Raw genomic sequence first — 13,893 nt, forward strand, 5'->3', positions numbered from 1 at the left:
ACAAAAATGAAATCTGCTAGGGTGTGATAGACTTCGCTTTATCAGTCACGGATTAAACATATGGAAAAAGAATTCATTTTACGGGTTGATTGAGTTTCATTTCTGTTTTTGTGCTTTTTGTTTTAAATGAAGTAGTTAGGTATTTGCTAGGGTTTGGTTTTGGAATCTAATACGTGGAAGGAATGACGCTTCTTATTTCGTGGCATCCAAATGACTTCGGCTTCTTTTCAGAAGCGGTCGCGTTATCGTGGGGCATCCTGTCATTATTTTACGATTAGACCGAATGAACGAACTAGCATTAAGCGGGTTGACACAAAAACCACTGATTTGTCGAGTTGGATGAAAGCAGTGGGTAAGATGAATCGATGGGATCGCGGTAGATATAAAAAAATAATCTTGGAATTAACGATCCTCCGTTGAGATCGCTTACGGAAGCTCGAATAAATCACATTATCAACATGTCTTTGCGTTACGTCTCAATCTGTGGATGAAAAGATCCATCATCGTAGACACGTAACGTTTTACAAGCTAATACTGTAACGCAATAACAGATCTTTGCACGTGTATTTTTTAATTACATCGAGAAGATATAGTAGCAACACCTGATATATCTCTGTATAAATAAATTTTAATTTCTGAGTTGAAATTAGAAATTTTTGACTCAATATAAATTAATGATATCTATGCTGCACAAAACTTTCCTGTTGTTCTTTACCTATGATACTTAAACAGTTAAAACACCCAATCGCAATTTTTAAAAACTACGCTTAACTAAAGAGTATATAATTTCCGTAAATAATTTTAAATTCTTTAAAAATACGTTGTCGTGGTTTCCCAAAACTACCTTTAGTCACAATCAAAAATACTATACCAAATTAAATGATTTAAAGAAAAGTTCACATCTGCAAAAATTAAAATCCACAGTCCGTTGAATCTAAAAAACCGATGAATACTAAAAACGAAGCGAAGGTGAAACACGACGTCATCAATCATCGATCACACGTGCAATTCCACGGACAGAAATTAACGCGATATAGATCGGAACGAACGCATTCCCGCTTTCATCGTCGCGGAGGACTTCATCCGAGCCGGCCGGGCATCGCTCGGGTGTCGCGAACCGGTCATTATTCACGCGTTTCCACGTAATCTGTACCGAGTAGATCGTGCAATTTCCACGAACGTAGCCGCGGATCGAGCGATCAAGACGGATCGCCGCGATTTAGAAGCCGAGCTTCGAGGAGCAAACACCGGATAGGCGTGTACCGACGCGACGGCAAAAGGCCAACGATTTCTCGCCGGTGCTCTAACGATCGTCTGAAGAACTTGAACGATCGTCTAAAGCGTACGCACGCGACTATGCGAGCATCCTGTCGAGGGACAATTATGTAAACTAGAGTTTTCTTCGGCGTCTAGGATACGTGGCCAGGAAAATTGTCGTTGCTCCACGTCCATAAGCGAAGACGTTCGTTAAAAGCTAGAGGCTTACACGTTACCGTGCGTGTAATTAATCGCGACGTTTGAGACGTTCGATCGAGATTCGAAGCAGATCAATAGGTTTCTGAACTTTGATTTTCATCGAATAATACGAACAATGAGATTTATCGTGATTGTTCGATCGAAGATTTACGTAGAAGGTGATCCTGGGTTTTTAGAAGTAATCTAAGGTCTATTCGTGTGTTCTGAATTCGAGTCAAATTGATCAGTTTCGCTCTTTTAAAAAGATTTTAATTTCAGTAGTGAATTATACGATCTGATCTTTAGAGTTTCATTTTTGAGAAATTATGTAACTATACTTAACACGGTTGGCTGGTTTAGATCTTGTGTAGCTCATTTAACCCTTAGTATACTACAAGATAGATTCACTGACATTTCATATCACGTATGATCTCTAAAAGTTCTCTTGTCTGTTTATCGCCATGTTAGTTTTTATATTAGAATGATTAAAGCGTATATTTTGTAAAGATCACGAATTTCTAAACACTGATTTTTTCACCACAATTTAGAAGAACAGAGTTGACTGGTTTAGCTTCTGTATGGCTCACTTAACCATTAGTAGGTTACAAGATATGACAATATTATAAATAAAAGGATATTACAATACTAAATATAATCTCTAGAAGTCCTCTTGTTTGTTTATGATTGTGTTAGATTTTATACCAGATTAATTAAAGTACATGTTCTGTAAAGATTACGAATTTCTAGACACAAATTCTTCCGCCGCGACAATCTAGAAGAATAAATTTAAATACGGTCCAATTAAGAACACCCAAGCATGAACAGTTTCGAGGTTTAAACAGGCAAACCTAAATGTGTTTGTCTAAAACCCAAAACTGACATACCGGAGCGAATTAAACTCAAGTTTCGAGCAATGAACAACTAACTTTAGCGTCCGCCACGTCGCAACTTTGGTCTTTCGCGGTAACCTGGACCAATTCACCGATTGCAGACACTCAAAGCTATTATAGGTCTCGCCAGCAGAATCATCTCACGTCAGAAATGTATACGAAGTCACGGAGCGACGGATTATTTTTTCTCTCGTTTTCTTTCGATTTGCCACTTTCTCGCCGGTTTATCTGGATTTTATTCCCGAGCGGAATATTAATTAAGCCACTGTCACTGATCAACGCGTCGACGATTCTCCGAACGTTAATTTCCTATAATGTATTTGCTGTAATTAGCCGCCGCTCCGGGGCGGTGCTAATAAAGAGGAAATTATTGGATTCCATCGGTCGATTCAGATAAACGCTTTCGCGATCGCTTCATTAAACGCCGGACCGTGTCGACTTCTGTTCAATTGTTATCTCTAACCGAAGTTTAGTTACAAGAAGTAACCTTTACGGTGAAGCTTGTTTCTTACGCTATGTTCCTTCGCTTTATTTCTTGCCATTCGTTTAAGGTTGGAGGAATGCAATATTGGCAAAGTGTAACATCAAAACTGGAAGATGAAATCATTAATCAGCGAACGAGTTTAGCGACGCGGATTTAATTAAAGTTACAACAGGGTACACGCCATGCATCGTGGCTTGTCGCGAGATTAAGTAAATAGAAACAATTTGCGCAATTTTCCGCACGTTCTATTTCGTGGCTTGTTGAATAGCGACGATTAGATAGTACGGTTTAAATAGATTAGGCGTGAGGGTCGAGTGTGGGAACGTTGATTTAGAATCGTGGTTTCTAAATACGATTCAGATCTATTATTACACAGAGTTAATGATTTTGAATACGTTTATTCCCGATACGTTCGGGACCACAGGAATTTTGTAATTGAAGTGAAAATCAACGACGAGAGAAAAGCGGAAAGGAAAAATGTAGAAAGAAGTAGATACGCGACATAGATCGCTTACATAATCGATGCAACATTGTAGTAAATAAGCAAAAATATCCCCAATCTATCTACAGAAGCTATAAATCTCCGATTGCGAAAGTGGATAGATCTTTAAATAGAAGAATCGAAGACTTAACGTCAACGACGTGATAAAGCTCATAGAATCATGATCAAAGAACCTAGTTTTACCTGATTGATGTTGCTTCTAAAGGGATAAACAACTCTTATAATTATAGACTGGAAGGTAAATTTAAGAGAAGGCCGGGAATACACGAAACTATTTCGAAGCTCGGCAGGAAAATAATATATATAAAAATAAATTTACGTGTATCAAACAGTGGCCCATCAGAAAGCAGACTTCCAATTACAATTCCACGAAAACCGATCAATTTCCTCAAGCTATCCTTATTACTAAAATAACTCAATAACTCCTGAGCGTGGACTATAATCAGTTCACAATAATTACTCGTCGTGAACAGTTCCTCGGAATTAATTGCTCGTAGGAGATCGAATACAAAATTTCACGTAATTTCCCAACAAGAAATCGACTAAAGCAAGGACGATAAAACGGCGGCGCAACAATAAAACCACCGACGATTATCGACGGCTGAACTTCGATTACTCCCTCGTCTAATTAAATGTCGATGGGATCCGGCATTCCCGATAATTTACCAGTTTCTTGTCAGTTACTTTCTAGTCTATTATATCATTTTATCAATTACATACAAATTAAACGTCTAAAAAGATACCTTATATTCGACGTCTACGGAAGGAAGTACCGTAAAAATGTAATTTATACTACATTGACTGAAATTACGACACTGTTTGCCAATCTTTTACGAGTACCACGTATTCTCTGATTTTTTTAATACTCCCTCCGATACTCTCCCTTTAATGTTCCAATTTTTTTTTTTTTTTTTAATACGCTTTCCGACCGTTTTCAGGCGCATCGATGGCTATTTACAAGATGCTGGTTCCTAGAGATCATTCGAAATTGATTGCGATGGCCAATAAATTCAGTGAAAACGAGGCTCGGTGAGACGTTCAAAGATACGAGGGAAGAAAGAGGAGAGGAAATAAGACAACTTCGCGGAGCAGATCTCTCACGGCTGTCAGGCGTGACACGTTTATCTTAAACAGCGTTACGTTCAACACTCGCGGAACTCATTAGTTAGGTTGCGCACATGCAGTTCGCGTTACGTGCGCTTGCCTACGCTGGTTGGCCCATTAGCGAAATTAGAAAGAGAAGTATTTTAACCGCGCCGCGTGCTATGAAAACGCTCGAAAGACTTAGAAGTATCACTTAAGTGGCCCTCTATCGTCCTTTTTTTTCTAATTTTCGCGCTGAATTATTTTGGGACGATTGTTTTCATGACTGCAGTAAGTTGTGTCCGTACATCGTGGCGAAATGTATTTTATTTCGCTTGTTATTACATTTTTATTACATAATTTTATTGTAATAATGTATTGTAATAATATAATTATTATATAATTAAGCTAATAATTGGAGAAAATTTGTTTCACGTCTGTTTACTATTGCGTCATTTTATGAGGCAGACTTCTTCAAAACTTGAATCTGAAATAACCAAAAGTCGTTACCTTTTCAGAAGATAATTGCAAGCCACCTAATTTAATGTTGCGATTTTGCGGGGAGTGCAGAAAGTATATAGATGGCAAGTAATATAACAGGACAAGAACGATACTGTTTCACTGATTAATAGATTGTTGATGTTCATAGCATGACACTATATGTGTATTTAGGCAATGAAATACGACGATAAGGAACACTTTTTCAGACACAAATTGATAATATTAAGTCTATGACGCAAAAACCACGGAAATTTACGAGCAAAAAAGATTCTGCATCGCGGTAAAGAAAAGAATTACCGAGCATTTGCGCGTGCAGGACTCAGAATATCGCTTGGACGCTAACAACAAAATTACCTCTGAAAAAAGGAAACAGTTTGCTTCTGAATCTATATGGCGCTCGTAAATCTATGATGATTCGAGCACCGTTTTCTAAAACGGCGACTCATCTGCCACCGATAAATAAGGCAGAAATCGTACGAGCGAAGACATGGTTTTAAGATCGCCGTGGTTTTACGCGAGTTTTCACGAAACGGACAGAAAAAGTTGCGCCCAAAGTCGGACAGGGATGGAGTTAAGTGGCGCTCCCTTCGAGGCATAAACAAGCGTTAGGGACATGAATGGGATCACGTAAAAAACAGATTTCCACCCTCGATCTCGTACACGAAACGTGATTTCAGGCCGTCAGCTCGAAGGAAGGGTGGAAAAAGGGCGTTGCGGATTGGGGCTAACCCTGTAAGCGATCCCAGGGGCTCGTCAGAAACGATCTTATGATTGACCGTGTTACGACACTCCCTATAGACCATTTTCCGAACGTATCTCGAAAATACGTTCTAGTTAAAGGCTCGGTTGATCTAGAAGAAACGGTACCAAACGGCACATGCATCGCTGATATTAGATTCGAACGCGAGCCTTCTGGTATTTGGGGTGACCAGCAACTGTATCGTAATCGAGCGTATTTGCTTGTTAAACGTACTTTGAGATGGCGAAAATTGCAACGGGTAGCTTGTCGGTGTGGTTTTAGGAGTAAACTGGTTTTAGATATTGAGTTGATGTTAAATATTAATAGGAGATATTCCGGTGTATTTACGTATTATAAATAACCCAGCTTATGATAATTACTTGACTGTGCTCTGAGTCGCGGCCAGACGCGTAACAGTAACGTTTATGTCACCGTGCAAAATGTTCAACTGAGTTATACTTCATGAGGAGAATAATATAAACAACCGTAGGACAGCGTGCTGTAATGGATGAAATTACTTTGCGTTTATTACGTAGAAATACGCGAGTCTGTATTAAAATTTCAAGCTATCTTTTTGCTCTTCTTGTTGGTACGTTATACACTTAAATATCTGAGAAAAGAAAGAAAGGAAAAACAAGGCTCGTTGAAATTACCATTGTATTACTAGGACGAAAGTTTCAGTCGAAGAATCTGGAGAATATATGAAATATAAGGTGTTTATAAAAAGGATTCGTTCGCAATTATACTGTTAACTGAATTTTTCGACGTGAACCTGTTCGTAATTTTATCAGACACGTAAAGAGGCTAGTTTCTAATCTTATTAATATAGATTAGAAGCACGAGAATAACACGGGGTTTAATTCGCACTGTAAATCAAGCAACAAAGTAGTAAGTAACCTGCTAGTTTACTATCTTACTTGCCTCAAAATTGCAGCTTACCGTGCTATAAGTATGCAAACTATCGTAGCAAGGAAATGTGGCAATGAATTTGAAATTGTGTTTCAATTTAGTGCAAAAGTGGATCAGATATCTCTCGTAAAGTCATTCTGCATTTTCCCTTATAAACATAGCAGCTTAAAATAGAACATATCAAAACATCATATGCAGTCACGAATTTAAGAATAACACAAGCAAGAAAGACTCATAATAAAACTAGGAATATTAATGCAAAGTTGTCAAACAAACATTCCATCGATAGAACTAAGGTGTTCGAGAGGATCACTATAGAAACACGGACGATTTTAATCGTAACAATAATTATACTGCAAAAGGATTTAACTTTTCTGAACTCCATTAAAACTGAAACTACGAACTTGTCTTGATATTGCGTATCTGAATATACTATGCGATTATGATTATACTAACACGAAAATAAACAAGGCAGACTTTCTCTCGGAACTTGTATAAGACATTTTTTACTTTTAATGAACCTCGGTATCTTATTTCCTAGTAAAATTGTTAATACACTGATCGCTTTCATTATCGTATGATATTTTCAGTTTATCTCAAAGATAAAAGATCTGAACCCCTCCATTCTAACATATTCGATAATTCTAGCGTTAATGTGGCGAGGAAGACAGCAATTTTGTCGAAAACACCTGCGTATTGTCGGCAATATCAAAAATAAAAACCGTAAAGCTGATTCATCCTGACATGTTTGACAGTCCTAAGGTTAATTCAGGAAGAAGATGTTAACAACCGAAACCCAAACAAGCGTGGCCATCCTCGCGGCGATAGTTCGCAGCTGCGCTCATTATTTCAAGGTGCTTAGCTTGAAGTGTAACGCAAAAAAAGTCACTTACCTTTCTTTTCGTCATCCTCGTCGGCGTGATCGGCGCCGTGATGAAGATGATGGGCGGTCGGATGGTGGCTAGTTATCGCCGGCACCAGGGGGTGGTTCCCTAGTGCCGGATGCGGATGATGAGGATGATGATGACTGAGGAACCTGACAGCGGCCGCGGCTGCTTGATGCTGAGCTTGCATCGTCTGCTGTACCTGGCTTTGAACCTGTCCGAGGACCGGATGATGTGGTGGCCATCCTGTCAGATGAAACGGAAACACGGGTGTCGCCCTCTGGAACAGTCTGGCCGGAGTCAGGAGGGAACCACCGGAACCAGTAGAGCCGCTACCAGGAGGCAGTGGAAAGGACAGACCACCTCCTGGTTCCAGGACCATGTTTGGGACCAACTTGACGACTGGCTGTCTCTCCACCGGAGAGATTTCACTTATTTTGCATCTATATCCCTCTCTATACTCTATCCTCGATACGCTATACTTTCAACGATCGACGTGGTTTCCTCAACTTCATGGGAACTGACATTCGACGAGAACAGTTGTTACAGGTCTGGACACCTCAATTTCAGAGTACGACGCACGTGAGATAAGTTTTCGATGATGTACCAAGGAATCGTTTGTTTACATCTTACATGGAAGGTTTAAGTTTAAGATTGATGGAATTTAGAAGTTCCTTTTAGATATATGCAGCGAGATTGATCATGTTTATTGAAGATCGGTAATCGTGAAGGATGGCGAATGTGTTTGCGAGTGAACGTGCTCGTGGTAAGTCGACAGCCGTCGGAAGGCGTAATTCGAGGTTTCCGTCAATGGCAATCGACCTTTTCGCCTTTTAAGAGAATTCTTGCATCGAGGATTCCATGTAAATTCTTTCTGCCAGTATTTTCAGCTTCTATGCTTCAGTCTTTTATCTACTATTCAAAGTCCTCGGCGATTTTCTCCCAAATCCCAAAAAATATAATCCCACCAAGTTAGTCAAGCAGAATTTCATGAAACACGTATTTCGAAAGTCCATTTAGTCCTTTCGCGAGTACAGCCTCGGTAACTAACACTCCAGTTTCACGCCACGATTTCTCATTGTTGGTCTTTCCGAGATCAAACTTTCCGTCCGGGATCTAATCTTCACTCTGAATGTTCATGTTTCCGTCAATTTTGTGAATGAACCCGCCAAATCGCAAAAGTCACTAGGGAAACTGGGCCATCGTTGAAAACACAAGTCCACGGTGCACTGGTCGACGATCACACTTATTAGAAACTGTTTAAAGGTGACGGTGTCGTCGTACCTGGACATCAGGTTACGCAATCAGCAGCAACGAAAACACCGATCAGCTGACGAGATTAGAGAAGAGCACGGGTCGTATTTGTGTATTTGGCAGTCCGTGGGATGAATTCGAGCGCGCAACGGAACGGATTCCAGGGATTCCTTGCTGGCAAGGACCTGTTAGTGTTAGGACCACTACGGCACGAGCCAACGGCACAGCACTATCTGCCTCGAGAGTGAAGTCAACGGCTCCCCTCTGTCCACGGAGTCAAAACTGGTTTGGGTCGCCACCCAGAGGCTTTGGATTGGTCGGACAGATGGTGGGTTCACGGGTGCCACTCTATTCCTGGCCAATGAGGACGGATGGATTACGAAGCGAACTCCGCCTCGTAGACGGTTTTTTTGCCCTGGAATTGAATCGACGCCCCTTCCTTGCAGTAATGGTGGTGCCGTAGTGGGGATGAATCAATTGGTGGCTGCCCTGAAAGCAGCCGCAAGATGGCTCCTCCCTTCCCCACAGCATTCGGCAAACCACCCCTGTCGTGGAGCCTAGGCAGCAGCGTCGACCTTAGCCTCTAATGTCGTCAACGAGATGCGCACTTCTACAAAGTTCAAATTTTTTCCACCACAAAAAACTATCCTCCTTCCTTTATTTCTCCTCCTTTCTTCTTTCACCTTCTCTCTTTTTTTTTTTTTTTTTTTTTTTTATTAAACAACTCACAACTGTCCTCCGGAGGATTGCACGAATACCGACTTGAAGAGATCGACGCAGAAATATTCCAGGAAAGCCAGAGACGATCGAAAGCACGATGAAGCTTGATCTCCGCCGTTGTTCATCTTCGAGGGAACGAGCCCGACAACGTTTCCCTTTCTTCGCGATCGTCCTCCGACGATTGTTGTGCTTCCACCACTCCACTCCCACCCCCACCAGACGAGTATCTTCCACCCCTCCAGCCCTCGAGGGCACGATCCTCTTTTAATAAGAGGAGCTCTGAGCTCGGAGGCGTTAAGTAATTACATCTATTCTCTTCTGGGGAGGAAATTACCTGTGCCTCGGGGTGGGAAAAATTAGGAAATTAAAATTAACCCCCGCCACCGGGCGTCGTATCGCCTCTCCCTCCTCCTACACCTCCTCCTCCTTCTCGTTCGCCATTCCTGTTCCCCCTCAGCCTCTATCATCCTCTCTTTCTCGCGCCTTGCTTCCCGACTCGGTGCACTCTGTGGCTGGAACTCTTCGTACTCGAATTTAGGAGGAGCTGGCGGCCATTACCGCTTACGTAATCTTTTTACAGTGGCGGCAGCACCTTGTTAAGCAAAGTTATTTAACGCGGGACGTCGGGCTAGCTTGGTTACCGGTGTGTCGTCGTTTATTTGGATGAATAGGTGAACGTATTGCGCCGATCGACGTCGAAATTCGACGCTTTTCAACGATCTTGTGTTGACTGAAGATCCACGGCATCGTCTGTTGCTTCGTATTTTGTTACTTTGTATTACGGAACTGATGTAATGACCTTTTCCAGCAAGTAAAGTTGAATAAGAAATTTGATAAATTGTGTAACCTTTACGTAAACTTGGCTGGGTCAAGCGCGAAGTAATACGTTGACGAATATTGTTGTTTTGTGAATCGAGGAATCGGTGAGCATATTTTTAGCACTTTGAGGTTTTGTCTATTGATTAATCGAATTATAAATATGCTTATTAACGTCAACAAATGTTCTGTCTTAGCACTTTGAGGTTTTGTCTATTGATTAATCGAATTATGAATATGCTTATTAACGTCAATAAATATTCTGAAGATCGATGAATTGAAATTGACCCGCCAAACGCATCGTTCGTTTCTTGTAAGAAAATAATGTAAAAATCTTATAAGACGATTGGAATAAAGATTCGACTGCTTCGCGTACCGCGCGTCCCACCCCGTGAAAACTTGCCGGTTTGCTCCTTGAACGTGGTAGACAAACTCGTGTACACAGTCTAGAGGGAAACTGGCGAGTTCCTAATTTACACAGCCGCCACATTCTCCGAAGCCCTTTTGGTCCAGACTCCCGAGTGCCGTCGGAACTTTGCCGACGATTAAAACGCTTTAGTAATTAACTGGGTCTCCTCACCTTCCGCGGTAACAGTTACCAACCCACCGGTATGCTCCTTCTGCCAACCAGTGGCGAGGATCTCTCTTCTCTCATCCCGATTCTCCCTTTCCTCTTCTTACAGGCTCGACCTCTTCTTCTCACCCTCTTTTCCCTCCCTCTTTCACGCCACTTCTGGCCTGCTGGCGCATATTTAGGGATCGCCGGTTAGAGGTTGCCCGGGCAACCAACGTCGAGAAACCCTCTGTCGTTGCCAGGGCAACCTTCTCTCGCTCCTTCATCTTCCCTCCAGAAACTGCTTCACCACCACCGGGCTGGATTCAATTCGTGAGAGCGAGAACGAATCGACTCTGGCTTCGGTAGGTGAAGAGGGTGTGTGTTAGACTGTGCATCCGGTCGCTACGGGAAAAGGAAAAAGACGCCGCACGTTCGGTGATTGTATTTGATAGCCCGACCGTGGACGTGGAGAATGAACATTCGACCTTGATTAAAGCGGAGCCCCCGGATTCTTTCCGTTTTCACGGAATCAGCTTCTCTGAGCTTGCCGGATCTTTGCCGTGGAAATTCTTCGATTCCGGGGAATTTAAAGCTGCAGGTACCTGAAAAACATGTCGATTCGTTATTTCTGGCGATGGAACGGAGAATTTTGGTTTAGGTGAACAAAACTTGTCGTTCCAAGGGAAGAAGATTTTAGATTCTACAAAGGAAAGCAGGATAGAAATAATATCAGAATCGTCTAATTGTAAATTATCACTTAAAGAGATATATTTTGCTTCGTGGCGTATGCCTGGAAAATCTTAAAGCTACTGACCATCTTAAATTTCACAAACATCGAGTTAAAAACGCAGAAAATCCTCGCAAGTTCTAAGAAAAATGTATTCACTCTATGTAAAATTCTAAATTGCACGAAGTTTTTGAAAAACTGCGAGATATTCCGTGCTCGAGATTTCCGATCTTACTCCGAATAATACAAGGAGAATCGTCACGCATCCGGTAATCGCATCGGAGGACATATGAGGCGATCGTCTGGCCGATAAAAAATGGCAGCGTCTTGCCGCGTGCATCTCTGTTCGCGTTCGTAATAAAGAAAAACGGGCGCGGCGACGGGGCGAATTTCCCTGATGTTGCGTGAAAATTCCGTGGGCGATGGCGCGGTTTTCGCGAGAGCGGACCGAACCTTATGAAAAATTGATCGGGCACGATATCTCACGTTTAGGCGAATCCGTTGAAGGAAAGCAGGACACGCGCCGCTCGTCCATCAAAAAGCGCGGCAAACGAGTGGCGGGGCCGGTGCTTTAATATAAAACTTAAATAACGATACAGCGCGGCGCCATGACGAAAATGGGAAATAATCTTATGAATAAGTTCTTCCCCGGGGCGTGCTTGGCTCATCCAACTCGCCACGAGATCGTTGCAAATTTGAGAACCCTCTTCCGCGATTTTACAAATTATCCCGACATGATCGTCGTGACGCGGTCATGATTAATTCCATCGCGAGTCCTCCGCTCCTTTCGTTCAGTTTGCAAACTTTCATTTAGTTACTCTTCCGAGAGGATAGATAATCGTGGATGATGTAACTCGAAGACTCTTTATCGGAAATTCGAAACTCATTTTAATTGTGGGTAAATTCTTTCTCTTCTTTTTCCATTATTTGTTTCTTTATTTATTTATAATCGCTTCTACTGCTCCTGTGAATTATTGATAATGCGAACGAATTACAAAAATTAAGATTGAGGGTGAATATAGATTCGCGCATTCTCGGTAATTATATTTATGACTATTTGGTTATCACACGGTTATTTTATTACGAAAAGATTTCATGTTCAAAACAGAATGTCAAAGATGGCAATGAAGAATTCGACTAAAGGGAGAAATTAAGGATAAGATTGTTATAAAGATATTTTACTTCGAATGTGCGAATTATTTATCATAGGATTATTATAAAAAAGCAGGTCTTGACAAGATATAGTTTTATTCGCCATTGATCGTAGAGCTGTGATTTTCTTTGTTCTAAGATTGATTTATGAATCTCGAAATTATTATACTCGCTTAGCCCGAAACGCGCATGAAAGTTTTAATTACAAGACTCGCATTTATTTACGATAATTGCTTATTTATTTTGAATAACAACCTGACATATTGCTTCCTCGGAAATAAGCAGGCTCGATTGATAAATTAGAACTTTCCTCGGAATTTCAAACAGACTTTCACCTTTCCCAACCATTTGTCATTTTTTAATTGCGATTTCCTTCTCGTAGGCTTAAAGTAACACGAGCGAGACCTCTCACGTACGTACACGTCTAGCTATCTCTTCTTAAAGACACCGGCTATTACTCGTTTTTAAGTAATGACGTACATACGAACGACGAGTGTGTTTGGATTTCATTAGCGAAGAACATCGCTGGAAAAAGAAAAAGCGAATAAATATGCTAATAAATTATTTTCCGCGTGTGTTACTTATTCTCTGGAATTTTTTATTGCTATCTGAGAACACTAACTACCAGGAGTGTTTTTGTGCGATATTGTACGCTTGAAAACCTCTATCATACGCGTACACGAGTAGCCACGTAATGATATAATGATACGGTTCACATACGCAAGCAACGTGTTTAGATTTTCTTTACGCAGTGACGCCACGATGGGGAGAAATACATTCAATTCAAATGGACGCGTGCACGCGTTCCTAATAATTACCTACTAATTGATAAATTAGAATCTCAACACGCACTCGATTCTCCTCGCATCAACGCATTCCGCTTGTTTCAATTTATAATTCATTCAATCTGCCGCAATCCTCTCTGTGTTTAACATTTGCATTATCATAAGTGCTACAAATCGCGAGAATTTAAACAGACATTGTGGATAATTCGATTTGTCCTGTTATTTGATTCCCCCGGCCTTTATTATATTAAGTGACTTAGAACCCATTTCTTTTAAATTTCCTCTTGATTCGAGTGAGTAATTTATTCACGAGAATTATTTTAATCCCTAGCTTTCAAATCAGTGCCAGAACTATTAAATGCATAAAACTGATGCATTCCAGATTTATACTTTCACAATTACCCACTAAAAGTAGCTACTCTGGAACGATTAATGT

The 13,893-nt window shown here is 41.1% G+C and overlaps 1 protein-coding gene across 2 annotated transcripts in view; it reads right to left on the reverse strand.

Moving 5' to 3' along the window:
* LOC100645026 (protein zerknuellt 1) overlaps positions 1-13,893 on the reverse strand; it is a 101,967-nt gene that overhangs the window by 36,038 nt on the left and 52,036 nt on the right. For both annotated transcript variants that reach the window (XM_003400797.4, XM_048411659.1), the window contains one exon: positions 7,457-11,395. In XM_003400797.4, the coding sequence (XP_003400845.1) occupies positions 7,457-7,829 (373 nt within the window). In that variant the 5' untranslated portion in view covers positions 7,830-11,395. The remainder of the gene's footprint in view (positions 1-7,456; positions 11,396-13,893) is intronic.

The sequence above is a fragment of the Bombus terrestris genome, chromosome 14 (genome assembly GCF_910591885.1).
Source record: "Bombus terrestris chromosome 14, iyBomTerr1.2, whole genome shotgun sequence".
Classification (NCBI taxonomy): Eukaryota; Metazoa; Arthropoda; class Insecta; order Hymenoptera; family Apidae; genus Bombus; species Bombus terrestris.